Below are 19,262 nucleotides of genomic sequence, written 5' to 3'. Positions count from 1 at the left end.
AGCCAAAGAAATGAACACTTATTAGCTCGTAAATCGACAATGAAAACAACAGCTACAGCAACAAACTTTATTTACTTGTCAATAAACTCTTAGGTTGCGTTCGATTGACCTTATTCCGGAATAAGAATAAGCGGAATAGCTGTTAAATTTCTCTTTTTAAGAAATTTGTGGGGCCAATTCTGCAAACTGTCGCTGACACACGAGAATTTAAGAGCCGTCTCCGTACTCCAGTAACTCCCAAAACCTTTTATGATTAAGGGATTTCTTGTCATCGTTGTATGTATTCCTATTTCGGAATAGGGTCAATCGAACGCACCGTGACAGTTTTGCAAAAGAATAATGCTAAACAAAGCAAAAGATTTATTAAATTATAGATGGAAAAAGAAAACACGCTAAAACAAGACATCCTTTTTAGAAAAAGTCACAACGGACTGAATAATGATCTTACAAGCAAGGTGAGAGTGTCAGCATCAAGATTTATTTACATGACAATAAGCCTTAAGAGCGGCTGCCTGTTAGGATCGAGAATTCGCCGTCAACGACCAATTTGGCGAATCGCTCATATTCGGTCCAAAAATACCCTTTGGTGAACTATTTTCAAAAATCATATTTAAAAGTTCCAGCGACTTTTTAATTTTTAGAGATTCGCAAAAATTTGAAAATGCGGTCAAAGTGCGGTTTTTCGGCCGACTGAAGGTTCAAAATAAGGTGCGAGGACGAAGCACTGCCAAATGCTTAAAATAACTTCAATTGAAGTCTAACTTTACACAATCTATGAACAACTATCGTTGTTTATTGTCCACTACTAAACATTTTCAAATCTACTTATTTTGTGATTCTAGCGGACACTTTAAAACCACCTTTGTATAGCGCTAGAAATAGCGGCGAAATATGGGTAATATTTAACGGCACAAAAGTGTTCCTGGTACCTCAGTTTTCGATAATTTTACTTTACAGCCTTTACATATAGTTATTAAACATTCACCATGCCAAGTTTCAAGCTCGGACTCGCAACGCTTCCCTCTGAAAATATCGGAGAACGTTTGCAATGTGGTCGGCTCAAATAACACAAGATTTATCGACAAAATGGAAGCTAATTAACTCCAATTAGGCCTATTTCCAAAAAATAAACTTTAGTCCTGTTAATTTGTACTTTGACCCTGAAGAAATGTCCACTATCTTGCAAAAAACTGTCACAGAGGTGTTATGGCCTCTCGAAAGTCTAAATTTGAAATGAAAATCCGTGCTCTTTTACTTCGGCGGTATGTATACCTTTTGTTTACTTGGACTGTAAGAGTTGTCGACAAGCACTTTTGACAGTTCAATTCTAAAAGATGTCATGAATCCTTAGCTGTTTGGTTTTCTTAAAAACTTGCTGAATTCTTTAAGTTGGCGGAATAATGGAATATTATGTAAGAATAAACAGTTTTAAAACTGTACGATCGACATGAAATCGCTTGGAACCATGACCCAATTAACGAGGTATTCTTACCTTGTGGCAATGTAAACACGCGATTCGTTCACTTCTCATTTGGGATGCCAAGATGTAAAAGATTTGCTAATGCTTTCTCATATAATTAAGATGACAGAGTTAGATCGTACAAATGTAACAGCAATTACAAACACAGATTCCATAAAATAATTAAGAAACGAAAGGTGAACTTGTCCGATCCGCAACAACGTTAGCATAAATGATTAAAGCTTATCGTTTGAAGTCCTTACAAAAAAATAAGCACATACCAAACACCTTGACTCCACTTTTGATTCCACACCACTGAAACCATACAACTGTTATAAACATACGCATCAGACGCCAATTGAATCCAGATCATTTTATTCTTCATGGTCAGTATCATCTGCTTTCTCTATCGTCGGGTTGAAAATAGTTGCTCGATAAACAATAGATAGATTTAGAATTGCGTTTGCGGCAAACGGACAACCATGAGATTCGCGTTTGTGTTTTCTCGAAAAAATGAGTACATAGATGAGAACAGTGCAAAATAATTGTGGCCTTTGATGCTAATACAAACTACTCAATTTTTCTGAGAAATCGAGAGCGGGAAAATGTAGGATAAACATAGTCACGTGGTCATTTCTGCCCCTTGCCGTTTGCCGCCATAAAAATTCTGATCTCTCTATGTCACGCAACACCAAGTCATCGGGTTAGGTACCGACATTCACCGATCTAAACCATACTTATTTATTTAACTACTTCAACCTTAGTAAGAAGCAAGATACTGTACGAAAATATTTGTGTGGGCGAAACTGGAATTTATATTTCTGAGTGGGGAAGGAAGGAAGGTAGATAATTTTTAGTGTAAGAATTTTTCTCCCGATGAAACTGACACCTACGTAGAAATCTTTTTAACTTGATGTACCATTTGTTTCTCAACATAAATTGCCGGTATAGAGGTTTCGCTTTTTTTTAAGAAAATGGTCATCCTCCCGAAACTCTGAAAAAATATAATGCCCATCCCTATATCCATACGTCAGAGTTTTGCTCAATATATCTCCTGATAAAACAGAATGTTTACAGTTCTTACTTCCGGCACGTGCACTTGGAAGTAATGTCCTCCAGGAGAGCTAGGTAAGGGGCCTTTTTGCGGACGGGTTGGAGAGGAATATCTAGGCCCAGATCTTCACACACACGCTGCAGCATCGGTAGCTTGAGAAGCCTCAACTTATCATCAATTGCCATTGCACATAAGTCATACTGATCATACACAAGAGGATGGCGGAGTTGGACTGCTTCTACAGCTTCCTTTGCTTGACTAAAGTTAGTCTCTTCTTGGGACGCCAGGACATCCATCTCATCAGAATCCCTTTGACGAACTGCAGCACTTTGGCGAGAAAAAAAGGATGCGACTTGTGAGGCGGTGAGAAATTCCGACGCTTGAAAAAGACGTGCACCATCAGTGCCGCGAGCTCGTCTCATTTCACGTGCAACTACCTCAGCGTCAAGCTTACGGCCTGTTGTTTGACCAATACGGAATTTAGCCAAAAGGTACGCTTTCTGCTTGTCGTTGAAGCGATAAAACTTCTTGGCTGCCTTTAGACCCCATCCCTCTTTACATGGTAACTCAGGGATCTCTTGTTGACGCGTTGACGCTCTGAGTGATGGCAACGAACCAACGCCCTCCTCTAAGTAGGACTTGTAACCCATTTTAGCTAAATCCATAAGCGAATGTCTCTCCAGCGACTTAGAACATTTCTCCAGGGACAAGTGCTTCTCTAACGCAGATAATCTTTGAAATACTCGAATGCAGCCCTCTTGGGGACAAGAATACACCCCTTCCTCGTGGTCGCTATCCACTGAAACATTAGGTACTACCAGTGCCTCTTCTGCCACTGGGGCTGTCGTTCTAGCTGCAGGTTTTGTTGCCTTATTACTAAAAGCCTTGAAGTCCCCCGGAGAAAATGATTCCTCAAGTAAATAAAATCCAGTACCTTTGCAAGGAATAAAAAAAGGTTTTTTTTTTTTTTTGCAACAATTTGACAGGGAACAGTATAGCGTGATTAAGAAAATTAAGAAAAATTGTAAATTTATATAGCACATATATAATAGACCATTTCCGAGTTGCTTTGAACCTCATTATGAAAGCGAGGCCAAGTGCAAAGTTTTTGTTATGAAAATTAGTTTTCATTCATATGCAAACAAAACTATTTTTTGCACTTAGCCTCGCTTTCATAGTGAGGCTCACAGCAACTCGGAAATGGCCTAATCCATGACGAGATGACCAAATGCATTTACAGTATGGGGACACTCTCCCGATCGAACTGGAATTTGAAAATTAATAGCGGAATACCGGAGTACCCGGAGAAAAGTCTCAGCTTCTTGGAACAAGGGCGAGAACCAACTCGAACTAATCGAACTCGGGCAAGCCATCTCGGCTCCCCTATGATTAACATTTCAAAACAAATAAACTTGGACTCTGCGGTCACCTGCAATTCCAAAACAAAACCAAAAAACTAAACTGCAGCAACAGCAGGATTACTATTCCCCAGGACAAACTTTAATACAATGAGTAATATTTAAACCAGAATCTCATTTTTTTTTTTTTTTATTTCAATAATTTAAAATTTAACAAATTAGAAAAATGTACAACCTGCATATCGCAAAGCTAATCGAGGCGGGTTGTATAACTTAAACTAAATTAAGCAAAACAGGTTATATGTGAAACAATTTCAAATTGTCGTGAAGTTCCAACTTCCAATTTTCGTACTTACCAGATGTGGGCTTTCCCGGCTTGATTGTTTTCCCGCTGCCAATACCACACGCGCGCCAGCAGGTTACTGATCCTGCCGAACTAAACTCAAAATTATTGAGCTTAGTAATCCCTGGGATGGTTTCGGATTCGTCTGGAGTTTCGATAATTGCATCGAGAGAAACCACTCGTACTCCGTCTAGTCCCCCGTGTGATAACAGTGCCTTTTTCAGGTCAGTGGCGGTGCAGACGTCATGCCCTTCATTAATATAAGCCCTGACGTGTCCTTTACAGCTGGCTGCCAGTCGATCTGCAGCCCCTTTCCCTCCTTGAGGATCGCTAAAATCAACACGGACCACTTTCACTCCAGTGCTGGATGATATGTCTGGGCATGCCAGTATCGTGCGGGAGGAGTGATAGCAGCCCGCGTTGTCTTGACGGAAGTAGGCTTTGTTTATTTCAGGATGCTCGCGCTTCAATGTTCTCAGTACATGGTACATGATCGTTACCACTGCACAGCTTCCCTGACTGCAGGACTGGATTACGTGTATAAAACCTTGCCATTGTAGTTCCCTCTCCAGCCGTCGGTACACAACCGATATGTGCCATGATATGCCACGTTTGCCAAACCAATCAGTTTGTGACTCCCTGTATCGCTGAGGCAAAAATTTCATGGCCCAGTCGTTCACGACAAAAACTGTTTCCGAATCAAGAGCATCGATGACATCCAAGCGGGCCTGATCTTGGTGGGTCGACCTCAGCAAATGGCATTTCCAAGATTGAATCGCAAGCGTGGCAGAGCTCGTAAGGTACAAGGCCTCGTCTTTGTCATCCTCCGTGGCAAATGATGCCCCTTCTATTGCTGCCGAGATGTTGTGCAAAGTTGTGTGCAGGCTTTCGCATTGCTCACATAACTCATCGTGACTGTGGTCGCACTGCTGTTTCAGCCTAAGATCGGTGCTGTCACTTAGGGCAAATACACTGCAGTGACTTGCTACTTGAGATGAAGTACTCACATGGACCTGTTAAGAAAAAAGGAGAGAAGTCCTATTTATCTTAGTCTGTGACAAACGGTTGGTTATGAAACCACGACATTACTAACATAGTAACAGGAGATTAAAAAGCTAGATGTCAGAGGTAGGCCTTTAATGTTCTGAAGATTATGATCAGAAAAAATGTGAAGTGTAAATATCTATAAGGGACTTGGCCACCGCCTCCTACAAAGACATTTTGTGCCTGTTTTTGCCACAACTTGTCTTTCATTAAAAATATTATTTTTTTATAGTCTGTTAAAACTTCTATTAAAATTCATCTGCCTTTCTAGCTGTTCGTCGCTAAAATCATTACCTTGAAATCTCCCTTAAGGTATAATTTGGCAGCTTTAAGCAATTCCACGTGCTGCACTAACCACTCCTTCCCTAGACCGAGCTCACCCAGTTGGCGGACTAGACTTTCGAGATCTTCGAATGCACGCGCACCATCTGCCGCAAAGTAATCAAGCCCTTGAAGAGACTTGCGCACAGACGCCTTGCATTCCGCCAATACACGCAACATGGTGCGTTCACTGAATGGATTAAAGCCCGTCTCTTGGCAGTAATGGGTATACTGGCGGGCAATTCTCTGGGGTATCATCGTTCGGATGACGTTTGGTATCTCAATCAGCTGGCCAGATGAGAGCTTCAGTGTTTTTTGCCCGAACGGTAGGTCTTGTACTAAATGCGGGCTTGTTATAAATGACAGGAAATGGTCAAGTTGGCGTTGATCAACCCTTATCCGTGGCGATGGTTGATGCGTTAGGGGGGCGCCAGGCCCATGCTGCAGGCGATGCAAATTGGCCAAGGTATAGTGATACCTAGTCAAGCCTTGAATAAAGCTTAAGATATCCTTGTAGCTGGCAACACCTGACATGATAGACAAAATCTGTCTTCTCGTCTCCCAACCGTAAGCTTTGTCATATGCCTCTGCTAGGGCCTGGAGATAATCCTTAGCGATCTGTGGTAATTCCTCAAGTTCAAGAGCTTTGTTCATGTCCGGAGACGACACTATTGCTTTCCAAAGAGAACCTGCGTCATTCGGACTGAGAGTGTTGAGGACTGAAGAAACGATATCTACTGATCGTTTGGTGTACCGTAGCTTGGTACTGTCACTGGCCTTATCCCATTCCAACCAGGGCTGAGTAATTGGTGCGATTCCCTTGGGGATTAGATATTCATTTAATCTTTTGCGAGGTTCAGACGTAGCTGGTTTGGCGGCTATGCCCTCGTCGCTCGTACTGGAAACAAGGCTTCCAGAGCTCGGACTGAGAAACGCCTCGTCATCACACCGACTTGACGATATTTCAAGAGTCTTTAGTTCAGTTGTGAGGCCGTCGGTTGAGATGTCGCTGTCACTCGTTTCATTTGAACGGACCGTTTTCACCTTTACCTATAAAAAATGAGATATTAATTAATTATTGTTGTTTTTGTTTATTAATAACCTGTTCTGTAATAGAAAAGCGGTCAACAGCGCCCGGTTTGTGGCGCAGAAAGGAGTCTCGTACCGTACAACAGTTAAACTTATATTTTCGCGGGCTGTTTGCACAATGCGCCAACATGTTGATGACCTTTGTTTTCTAGTACTAGCACCAGGTGTCATGGTTTTTCTTTCGACGTCCCTAAGCTAACTCGGATGATTGCCAAAGCTGAGGCAATGGTTAGTGATTTCCCACACGCTTTTTTGAACGATTAAAGGAATGGCCTCTGACGCTTTTGGTGTTTGCGCATGCCCTACTTAAAAAATGAGGTAGTTACAGAGTTCAGAGTTTTTGTCACTTACCCCAATAAGTGGCTCAGGTGGCTCTTCTTCCAGTGGGGTCTCCAGGGCGGGGGCCTCAACCTGAGTATCAGCAGATTCCAGTGTTTGATCCCATAAGTTTTTTCTACCCAAGGACGCATTGCACTGTCTGCAAATCGCTAAAAACGGCAATGCACATTAAATTTTGACAAATATGTTAATTAACTATAATGTCAAATAGAGAGACAGAAAAATACATCTAAAAAACAATTGACAATTACTAAGGCGCATGTGCAGCATACACCCTTCACAGATATAAATAAAACGGGACCATACTTTTCTACTGACTAGTCCACATATTTCGGTCGCGGTCAGTTATTGTAGACTGCGAGTAATAATCCCTTATTTTTCTTAGCGAGAATATTGTTCTGATCCACAAAAAGCGAGCAAAATACGCTCGCTCTCGCCTTTCACTCGTTTTACTATTCTTAAGAAAAATAAGGGACTGTTCGTAGTCTGCGTGATTCTTTGACACTGAAAAATTATTAACTTACGTGATCCAACTGGAATAAGTATGCCGGTGTTTTTAAAAATGTTCTCAGACTGCTGGCTATTCGCCCGGCAGCTCCCTTTGGCACTTCCACATTTATGAACCGCTAATTCCTTAGGGACTGTGCAGAGGGTTTTCCTTGTCCTCCAACGGATACCAAAGTCGGCCCTATGGCGTGGGCAAATGTTTAAGGTATGATGGCTTTCTTCCACTGTGAAAATACCTGAAAACATTTTTTGATAACTTAGAATAATTATCTCTACCTCGAAATGAGTTGGAAAAAACACAAGAAGCCTTTGTGTTAGTGCTATTACAAAAGTACTTACCAGCTCTAGCTAAAAGCAACGTCATTTCAGTTCCTATTCCCTCATCAGACTCGCTAAGTGCCCTGTGATGTCTTTCTTACAGTCCTTGAGAGCGACACATTCAAAATGACCAGGGTAATCACTAGATTGCCCGCAAGGAGTAGTCTGACTAAGTAGCGTACTATAGCTGCAAAGAGCCATTACTCACACCACCTTACTTTAAAGCTGAGACGCCGAGAAATAATGAATAACTGTGGAATATTTGTGTGCCTCGGCGGTTGATCTCCTTCGAAAAAACTGATTGAAAACGTGCATGCAATTTAACTGATATATATAGGCATCCCATAATGTTCTGGAAACCTGTTTTTAGCAACACTACATCATTGATTGCTAGTATTGGAAATGACAGACGTTTAGATTCTAAAAATAATCTGGAGTGTTTGGACAATGACGTACCTGTTCTGGAATGTTCAAGATGAATTGATAAGGAGATGTACCCGTAATTTTTGATGTTCAGTTTTTGTCAATTGTGGGAAACGTAGTTTAGGTCATATCTGCAGCTAATCAGTTTAGTTTTCGAATCCTGAAACTGTTTCTGGTATAGATAGGTTCTGGTTGGACTTGGGGTTGCGTGACACGTTACAACAGTTTCGAAAGATCTTTCGGCTACCTTTTGTGCGGATACTCAATGGTCTTGAATGCGTGTGCTACGAGAAAATGGATTCAAGTAATAACCTCTCTGGTGAAGCAAACGTATGGCATTTATTTAAGGTGGAAGAACAGACCAGAACGGGTATGTTTTATTTAACTCCTTCAAACAACAATAGTAACCAATAATCAGTGCTGTGTATTTGTTTTGCTTTCCACTCGTAGACGAAATTTGTCAGCTTTGAAATGTCTACATATATTATAAAACTGGCATTTCTTTTTCCCTGTAGATATTTCTCCATGAATAAATCTATTGACATCCTGACATCTTGAGGAATTGGAAAATTGTTTGTTTATGTGAAATTCATAGTACGTTTCAAATTACACGCGTGCGGCTTCAAGCGCTTGTAATGGAACATGTATTTTCAGCTCGGCCAAGAAAAATACACTGTATGGGTTAATGTTTAGTAATTCTTTGTGTCCTAACGAATAAAGATATTTGTCAAAAACTTTAAAATCGTTAACAATTCACGGCATTTTGTGCCTTTGAAATGTAAGCAATGACTTGTTCACAAACGTTTGTAACTAAGGAGTCGACAAGGTGAATACCAGAATACCAACGGCGTGGTAAAAGTGGCGGGATTTCCATCTCCAATTTGCTTTTCCAGTGTAACAAAAACCCTCAGGGTATGTTTATTTTATACAATAAGGAATTTTTTTAAAGGTCGAGTTATAAACCAACAAGACTGAAGTTTATTTTTGGAAATATGCCTAATTGGAGTTAATTAGCTTCCATTCTGTCGATAAATCTTGTGTTATTTGAGCCGACCACATTGCAAACGTTCTCCGATTTTCTCAGAGGGAAGCGATGCGAGTCCGAGCTTGAAACTTGGCATGGTGAATGTTTAATAACTATATGTAAAGGCTGTAAAGAAAAATTATCGAAAACTGGGGTACCAGGAACACTTTTGTGCCGTTAAATATTACCCATATTTCGCCTCTATTTCTAGCGCTATACAAAGGTGGTTTTAAAGTGTCCGCTAGAATCACAAAATAAATAGATTTGAAAATGTTTAGTAGTGGACAATAAACAAGGATAGTTGTTCATAGGTTGTGTCAAGTTAGCCTTCAATTGAAGTTATTTTAAGCATTTGGCAGTGCTTCGTCCTCGCACCTTATTTTGAACCTTCAGTCGGCCGAAAAACCGCACTTTGACCGCATTTTCAAATTTTTGCGAATCTCTAAAAATTAAAAAGTCGCTGGAACTTTTAAATATGATTTTTGAAAATAGTTCACCAAAGGGTATTTTTGGACCGAATATGAGCGATTCGCCAAATTGGTCGTTGACGGCGAATTCTCGATCCTTACAGCCAGCCGCTCTTAAAGTCTTGCAAAAGCATAAGGCTAAACAAAAATACAAATTTATTAAAGTAATTAACGCATACCTAGGTAAGTAATTTAAAACTGATCGAGTCACAATGGACTGAATTCATATTGATCTAACGAGTAAGCTAAGGCAAAGGGAGATTGACTTCGTCGTCTCACTATATTATTTATTGAAATAATGAGGTATTCATTAATTCTTTTTTCACGTTTTGTGCTACTCAACTAATTCATATCTGGAAATTGATATCGGATGCTATAATACATTGCACCCCTCGGTAATGAGTATGAATTACGACAATAGGAAAGAAAGTAAATTTTGGTTGATCCTTGTTTTCGTTGGATCTACATACAGCGAGGAATCTACAACAGAGTTGCATTCCTGGACCTAAGATTATATCTTGACTGGGGAGCGATAGCAATAAGATCGACCAGATATTGTGGTGCAAGTCCACGGGGGCACTTGAATGCTAGCAGCACTATTTTGAATTCAATTCTGTATTTGATGCCCAACGAGTGAAGATTTTGCTTTTTACATGACACCAAGAGGGAAGTCCTGAACTGCTGCGGGCTGGGATCTACAACGCAAAAGTGAAACCAGAGCTCTTTTGAACTCTGGCATTCTAAACGCGTATAATATTGGATTAACAAGTGAGTTTGCGTTATATAAAAACACAGAGGCATTACGTAAATGAAAAGACGTTGAAACAGACGAACCACCAAGCCAGTCAAGATAAAGAAAAACAACATAGGGCAAACACAACATTAATGATACCACAGTCATAATGAACAATGTCTTAGTCAGTTTTTTCTCTCTGGTTGCTGTACCATGATGCTGAGGGCGGGCTCCACAATTAATTTTAACAGCGATGGAAACGTAGGAAACAAAGATAAAAAATAGGCAAATAGAAAGGAAGTAAAAGAAAGACACACCCAAATAGTAGACTTGGTTCTCATCTACCAGTTTCAAAATAACTTGGAATGCAGTTGAATATAGTCCAGCTGTAATCCAAATGGCCGAAACGATAACTCCAAATGCCCACTTTTTGAGGAGGCGATGCTTGAATGGACGAAACGTGGCGTGCAACCGTTCCAAAGAAATAGCAGCGAGGTTTGTTATGGAGGTTAAGAAAAACGTGTCTGTCACAGCATTCATTACGCTAACTCCAAAATAAGACAAGTTGTAATGCCAAAAGTTACAAATAACTCCCTCGTGAAAGACATTTATCACCTCCGAAAATCCTCCAACGAACATATCTGCAACTGCCAGGTTGATCACCAGGTACATGGAGCGCTTTTGAAGATCACGGTTTCTGATAAAGACGATAATAGTAAGGATATTAAGTGTTACTATAGCAACAGACTCGGTCATGAATACTGTAAGCCAGGCAATGCACTCAGATGAGGAATACCGCTGGAAACTCGTTTCATTTTGCGTTCCGTTTTGCTGATTGGAAGAATTAACCATCTGTAGAAAGAATCGAAGGAAAGAAATTGCATCAGAACTATAGAGGGATAAGTTTTAGTTTTAAAAATGTATATACGTTACAACACAAGTAGTAGTTTTTGGTCGTCGTCACCCAGCCGTTTGAAACAAAAAGCCACTGGCTCTCACTAAATTACTGTACCGTATTATAACCTTCTATCTGCAATACCACAGGAATGGAAAACTATGCTAAAGCAGGAATGTCTTCCACCGTCAACTGAATACGTACCACTTGCAATCGAAAAACTCACATGCAAAACAATTTATAAATACTATACTCAATCACCAGGACTTCCCTCCTCCAACTGCGGAGAGAAGACGCATTGAACGCGGTTTTTTCTTTCAAGAAAGACAAAAAATCTTCTCACTTCCTTTTAGTGTCACAAATGAGGTAAAATTATCCATGTTTCAATATAAAATGGTTCATAATATCCTGTATACAAACAAAATTCTGTACAAGATGAGAAAGAAACAGCGACCCGATTGTCCTTATATCCATGATATTGATCAGACAGCACTCCATTTATTTGTGGAATGTCCAATTGCTAAATCCTTTTGGAATAAATTTACAAAGTGGTTTAACGCTACATGTAGAGGAAACATTGCGTTAGAGCAAAACGAAATTATATAAGGGGTTTTAAAATTCACATTGTCCGGTTTAACCCTTAATAATATACATACAAAAATTTCTGCAATCTGATTGGTGGAGAGCGGCTCAATTTATACTAAATGTAGTGTAGAAATTTGAAATTGAGTGCAGAAAGTTGAAATTAGTGCAACAAAGGTGAAATTACAGGTACGCAAATTTGCAAACCGGCTGTCTCGAAACAAAATGGCGAACAGGTTTGAAGAGAGTAACAGCATTTTAATTCGAAGTTTAAAGGAAAATGCAAAGAAACTCAACAAAGCACAAACAACAGGCTAAAAGTTTGGAGGTCTTGGACAGCACTTGTAAAAGGGCTACGACCAAAATATTGAAAACTATGAACCGGAGGCAGTCAGCAAAATTCTCGAGGATTTCCACGCAACAGTGCGTGAAGCTTAAGAAGACGGGAAAGACCATACGAGCATGGCAGTCTTCGCACTGCAATTGAACGTTACCTAAGTAGGTAAGGTTACAAATACTCCACAATTAGAAACCGAGAGTAAAAAGATTCGAAGCAACTTCTTGAAGGTAAAGCTCGACTACTGCGACAACAAGGCTAGCTTAAAGTGCCCCTAACCCTTCAATTTGTTTTCTTTTGGTAGATTTCCATTTCTGTGAAGAACTCATTTTCGAAATTTTTTTTCAGAAATATTGAATCCTTTTTTTTTTACGAGCGCTTAAAGTTACTGAAATTTTTGAATTTTTGCGCCCTTTAAGCCCCGCTGGACAAATTTTTGTCTCGTGGGCTCATTGGGAACGAGCCAATGGGAAGCGACACTTTCTTCGCTGTGACGTAAGAAAAGGCCTCGGATCGTTATCAGAAGGAATCTTATGCATGCTGATTCCTTTCTCTACATTTCGAGAGTTGTTCCATCCAAAAACCACACATTTTCCAACCATTTTCTCTGTTTACAATTGAAGCATTACCGCGAATCTTCGGATATTTTTGCACGATGTCCTTTTCTTACGTCACGCTCCATATTTGGCCGAGTGGGGGACTAATGCGAACGATAGGTGAAAATATCGACAAGACTGCCTTCACTTCTAGCGCTTGTAAAAACAAAAGGATTCAATATTTCTCAAAAATTTTTTCGAAAATGAGTTCTTGAAAGATATGGAAATCTACCAAAAGAAAACAAATTGAAGGGTTAGGGGCACTTTAAAGTCAAGCGGCCGAGCAAGTCTTGGAAGTCTGACAAACACTGAATAAATGAGCTGTGGAAAAGCAAAACGCTTTGAAGCAGAAGTCCTGGTACAAACGGTTTGGTAGCTCCTGACTCAATATTTTGGCGTAGAGCATCATGTTGAAGATTTCCATGTCGGCTTGGACGAAAACAAACGTTGAATTCATTGAGAACCAGACTAAAACACGCTAGTCTGGACTGTCTGCAAAGCCCCGGCTCCTGAAATTCAGTCAGTTCGAAAACAGGCCGAGGACGGTGATTGACTTCAGACTTCTTTTATTCTTTTAATATTGACTTAAAATTATATTTTGTGGTTTGAAAACTTGCTCTTTTTAGAGTGATGGTAATTTTGGCATGTTTTCCGTATGTATGAACATGTATGTCAATCAAGCTTGTCATTTTTGAAACCAATCAAAGACATGTAGGCGAAGCATTAGCTGACGGACAAGAAATAAATAAAAGCTTATTTAAAATTTTTGTATGTATATTATTAACAAGTAATCACATGATTTTTCTCGTGCAATTTGGAATAAATAAGCATTTTGAAAATTTTAAAAGACCACAAATTGCACTCGCACTGCGGGCTCGTGCAATTTTGTTAGTCTTTTAAAATTTTACTCGTGCTTATTTATTCCAAATTGCACTCGGAATCATGTGATTACCTATACAAATCACCTGATCATAATTGGAAAATATTTTCCTTACATTATTGTAGTACAAGATGACAAAAGACCCCAGTTCACAGATTTTGTCACCCTTGTTAAGGAAAAAATTGAATTTGAAATTAAAATACATTGCGATTATGACCAATAAACTACTCTCTCCAACATTTTAAACAATTAATGTTTAGAGTCTAGTTGTGCAAAGCCATATACTATCTATTTGTAAGCAACTAAATTAAATTTATTAATTTGTAAGTAATTGTATTGTATCGTTGTGTTAGTATTGTTCTTAGTAGCGTAGGTATCGTTTCGTTTTGTTAGTAATATCGCATTGTAAGTAGTTTCGTATTTTTTTAGCACTGTATTGTAAATAGTATATTAAGTATCAACCTCAACAAGTACTATTTCTTAACAAGCGTGTTGTAATTTGTTTGTGCACTCAATAAATTAACAAAAAAAATTACTGTACCTGCACGATTCCCAACCTTATTATTACTTTTAATTGCTTTTGAGACATAAATTTGAAGAACCTATTCAGCAGAAAGTTGTATTATTTAAGTTAACTTTGCTGGGTATGTGTAAAATTCAGTTTTTAGTGCTATCATGTTCTAAAAAAAAAACTTTCATCCTGGTAGTATAACCGTGTGCAATGTACTTATTGCCCCCGGTTGCGATTTCGTACAAGCAATTTGACCGTGTGAGAATTTGTTGTGACTTATTTCTGCATTTCATAAATAGATCAAATTATTCAGAAGCAGTTTTAGTTTTGCACAGACTGAGCAGAAACGTTTTGAGACGTAAAACTGTAAACATGTTATTCCTATAAAAGAAGATTCATCAGTAGCTCGGTTAAGGTGAAATGACTAGTAACTAAACCTTCCATTGCTTTCATGTTAGTAATCTATAACACTGAGTATTAAAGTGCAAACTACACAACGGCTCACTAACAATTGTAAAAAGACAAAAATATCAACGCTTTGATTTGTCGATCTTTTTAAAGGGGTGCATCAAAGAATGCGCCATCGCTTCTTATTTTGTTTACGTACGTAAAGCCAGCTAAATTTACGTTTGTACGCACGTAAAATTTACGCGACAGTGGAAATCGAGATTAAACCAGTAGAATTAATTCTAACGCTAGTTCGGTGTTTAGTATTACCAGACAACACATCGAAGAAATTTTGTTTCACATAAACTGAATCTTTCTCCATTCTCGTACAAACAAGTCATTTGTCGTGGCAACTTTTATCATGACTGAGCAACATCTGTCTCTGATTCTTTTTGTTTTCGCACCAGATGTTTCCCGGTTTACACCAGAAGGAAACTTGGTCTTTTGGATGAACAAACTTTTCGGCATTTTTCGGCTGAGTCAGCTCCAAACAAGTTGGGAATTTTGGTCATTTCTGAAAGGTGCTCAACTTCGGTTTCGATTTTCCAACCTTACAATAGCTGACCGCCTATACATCAATTAAAATGATCGCTGTTTTAGTAAAGCTAGACACAATGGGACAAAGCTTAGCTAACTAGAACCGTGTAAATTCCAAATAATTTTTTTTTTATGAAAGGAGGATTAAAAGGTCGAGACAGCAGAAAACAAATCGACATTTTTTTTAATTTGTAGGCAAGTTTCGATGTTACAAACTTAGTCGTCATTTACAGAATATTTGAAAAACCGTTAGGACTATATAACAACTAGGTGGAACATAGAGGATTAAAAAATATTTTGAGGCCTTGTACTGGGTTTTCATTTTATCCGTACTCAACTTCTTTTATTCGTGTTGAACTGTGCGAAATAAAATCCTGCTTTATCATGTGCTAAAATCTAGAGTTAAGGAAAATTTGACAGTAATAAACATTTGGAAATTCGTAAAACAATTACTAATCCTTCCCGCTAAATCTTCATTAGGATTTTCATACATTTTGTTTTTACTACAATCCGTTAACCAACACACCAGAACATCGCATATAAATCCCATATAAACAACATGCTGTTAGTACTGTTTCGTAGTTTTCCCAAACATTTGCAGCCCAACAAAAATTAAAGACAAACGTGATCATGCCGGAGTTAATTACACAGTAAAACAACGTTGCTTATGATTCTGTTGCTGTTACGTGAGAACACCTTTAGGTGAACCTGTAGCGGGTAGGACATCACAGAAGAATGCCCATCACTTGGCCTTTCGAGACTACTATTTAGATTGGTTTCATTTAGAGAAATCTTACCTTAGGAAAAATAGGTCAGCAGTGATGGTTCTTTGTAGCTTTCAAAATTCGGTTGAAAACAAGCTGACAATACAAGGGCCAACTCCAGCTGAATATGTGCTGCGAGTTATGAGTTGGCCATATAAATATGTAACAACAATATAGCAGTTGTCTGGGTATATTTAGTTTCACGAGCCAACTGTCAATAACTTACGCGGCAATTTCTGGCATTAATCGTTTTTGAGCGTTTTTTTTTTTTTTTATGGCGTTTGTCCCATACCGTTCCTCATTAATTTCTCAATGCAAAAATAATACGTACATGACTAATTAAATACCAAGTGTTTGCTTAAGTAGACTTGTTGGCACGATACGAAATTGCCTATGACGCATAGGTAGTCGTATATCGATGTACTGTGCTAAATCTCGCGATGGTTTCCACTCAGATTAATCAGAATCTAAACGGGCTAAGTCAGGGAATATAAAGTCCGGCTACAGCGACAAAAGTGAAGACAAATCCAAACCCTTATTTATAAACATGCGCACCTGTTTAACTTGTTAATGCTCATTATCGCCTTTCGTTAGAGCTTCCGCCTACCGCTTTCAGTCAAACACGTACGTCAGTAAGGGTAATAACAGTTTGTAATTGATATAAACGGCGTATGTATACCAGAAAACCCAGTAGTGAATGAATATTTTATGTTTATATAGATATATGCAAGCTGGTGAAAACGTTTTTATTTCATATAACCTTTCTCTTTATGAATTGACTATTAAAATGTTAATGCTTAGACAATTAAAAACTTCCTCAAAATAAAGTTTTACCGTCTTTCGCGAAAGCAATCGATGTTGATAATGTTTCCTGATCTGATATCCTTAATTCTACTCATGATCTTTTATCATTTAATAGTGATCGTTCTTAATCTTGATGAGAAAACAAAACCCCAAGTTATTCTGTTACCTAAGAAAAGACAGAACAGTTTCAACCGAGCGTCTCTACTTGACTTCCGCTTGAGATGTTTCAAGGAAATATTTACCTCCTGGCCCGAGTTGACACCTTTTTCTTAATAGTTGCCATAATTAACCCCAGGCATTAATAGTCAAGTGTGTGGGATCTAACTGAGACTGATGTCCATCACAACTTTAAATTAGTCTTAAATTAAATTGTTTTTTCATAAGTTGTTATGAGATATAACTTCCCAATAGCAGGCTTTCCTGTAGCTGGCCATTTGTCAGAAAGGTTCCCACTCTTAACTTCCACATCCAGTTACTTACACTTTATGTTACGAAGTGACCACTTTGTGATTCGACTATTTCTTATAGTGATTACCACCAAACAATTAAACCACCCACAATATCAGGTGGTACCCTCTTGCGCGTAAACAACTCTTGTTGATAAGTTTCCCCGTTTGATACCTTTTAGTTTATGAACTTTTTTGTTATTATTATTTAATGGCCCTCGTTTGCAATTTTGAACATAAATTTTAGGGGTAGGTAGATCAACAGTGTTGGTTCTTTATCAACTCAGAACAGCGCTTGCAAACTGATTCAGTTGAAAAGAAGCTGAAAATACATTTAGAGCCAACTATAGCTGCGAATGTGTGCTGCGAGTTATGAGTCGGCCATATAAATATGTATAAACAATAAAGCAGTTGTCGGAGTATATTTAGTTTTACGAACCAACTGTCAATAACTTACGCGACAATTTCTGGGATTAATCGTTTATGAAGTATAACGTTTGTCTCATACCAACTGTTTGTTTAATGTAATCTATTAAGCAGACTTGCTAGAACGATGCGAAATTGCCTATGATACATAGGTAGTCGTATTTCGATGTACTCTACTAAATCTCGTGGCAGTTTGGACTCAGATCAATCAGAATCTAAACAAACTAAGCCAGAGAATGTGAAGTCCGGCTTCAGCGGCAAAAGTAGAGACATACTCCAAACCGTAATTCATGAACAGGTGCACCTGTTTAATTTGTTGCTGCTAATTATCGCCTTTCTCTAGAACGTTGGCTTACCGCTTCCTATCAACAAATAGCGTCAGTAAAGTTAATAACAATTTATAATTTATACAAAGGAAGTATCAGTACCCCGAAAAACCCAGTAGTGGGTTAACAATCTATTTGTACATATTTTGCTAGGCGATGAAAACGTTTTTATGTCGTATCACCTTTCACTCTGTGAATTGACTATTTATAATAGTGATTACCACCAAACAATTAAATCTCCCACAAGATCACGTGGTACTCTCATATTTACTCATCAGATACCTTTTAGTTCATCTATTATTATTTTTCTTTTATCATTTAATAGTGTTCTTTTGTAATCGTAAACATAAATTTACAAAAAAAACAACAACAACAACAACAACAGCAATCCGATCTGTTGCCTACCAAAAGACAGCGCAGCTTAGGCCGAGCGTCCTTACTTGACTCCTGCTTCAGATGTTTCAAGGAAGCATTTACAATATATGCCGAGTTCCGTACCACCTTGCATGCTGTAAATTGACTGTTTTTAATAGTGATTAAAACCAAACAATTGAACCTCTGACAAGATCATATGGTACCCTCTTGCGCGTAAACAGCTGATAACGATAAGTTTCCTCTTACGATACTTTTAAGTTGATCTATTTTTTTTTATTATTATTTAATAGTTCTCGATTGTAATGTTGAAAACTAAAACAAAAACCGAAGGTATAGTTTTCCTTTCGCCTACGAAAAGACAGAACAGCAGTAGCCGCACGTCTTTACTTGATTTCCGCTTCAGATGTGTCAATTAAGGAAGCACTTTCATTCTGGTCCGAGTTGATATCCTTTTTTTAAAATTTGCCATTAGCTCAGGCCTTTAAGTGTGTGGGTTTTAACTTACAACCGTAAATTTGTCTCAAAATTGCTTGCACTGTTTTGACATTAAATATGTTTTTACAGTAGGAGGTTTTACTTTTTCTGACAATTTATCAGTCTTGAGGGTTCCCCTCTTAATTAGTTTTCACGTTTGAACGTTGGGTTATTGAACTTTTGTGTGACGAACTCAGGGGCGGGGGAGAAGACTCCTCAAATTTTCGTATCACAATCATCCAACAAAACTTGACGTCACATCCGGTCAAATTGGCGCCCAGCAGCCTGTCTCGGCGAAGTCGAATGATGGCGTCCGGATCAGGCATGATTTCTTCGGATTTTTGAGCCATCAGTATCAGGAATTGTGAACTGTGAATATGGAA

At 38.6% G+C, this 19,262-nt stretch overlaps 2 protein-coding genes and 1 long non-coding RNA gene across 3 annotated transcripts in view; 1 reads left to right on the top strand and 2 right to left on the bottom strand.

Moving 5' to 3' along the window:
- Window positions 1-19,262, top strand: part of LOC146449009 (uncharacterized) — a 53,172-nt gene that overhangs the window by 3,768 nt on the left and 30,142 nt on the right. The window lies entirely within an intron of this gene.
- Window positions 2,158-7,116, bottom strand: LOC146449012 (uncharacterized). The gene is made up of 4 exons (XM_085102053.1): window positions 7,020-7,116; window positions 5,553-6,629; window positions 4,228-5,227; window positions 2,158-3,447 (listed from the first exon to the last, which is right to left on the bottom strand). The coding sequence occupies exons 2-4, from the start codon at window positions 6,231-6,233 to the stop codon at window positions 2,540-2,542; spliced, it is 2,589 nt and encodes an 862-aa protein (XP_084958179.1). The 5' UTR covers window positions 6,234-6,629; window positions 7,020-7,116; the 3' UTR covers window positions 2,158-2,539.
- LOC146449011 (substance-P receptor-like) lies at window positions 9,866-16,289 on the bottom strand. The gene is made up of 2 exons (XM_085102052.1): window positions 16,062-16,289; window positions 9,866-11,331 (listed from the first exon to the last, which is right to left on the bottom strand). The coding sequence occupies exon 2, from the start codon at window positions 11,329-11,331 to the stop codon at window positions 10,396-10,398; it is 936 nt and encodes a 311-aa protein (XP_084958178.1). The 5' UTR covers window positions 16,062-16,289; the 3' UTR covers window positions 9,866-10,395.

Source organism: Pavona decussata, unplaced genomic scaffold (genome assembly GCF_977016875.1).
Source record: "Pavona decussata unplaced genomic scaffold, jaPavDecu1.1 SCAFFOLD_691, whole genome shotgun sequence".
NCBI classification, from domain to species: Eukaryota; Metazoa; Cnidaria; class Anthozoa; order Scleractinia; family Agariciidae; genus Pavona; species Pavona decussata.
Note: the sequence above shows the minus strand (reverse complement) of the source record. Positions and strands in the feature narration are given on the sequence as shown.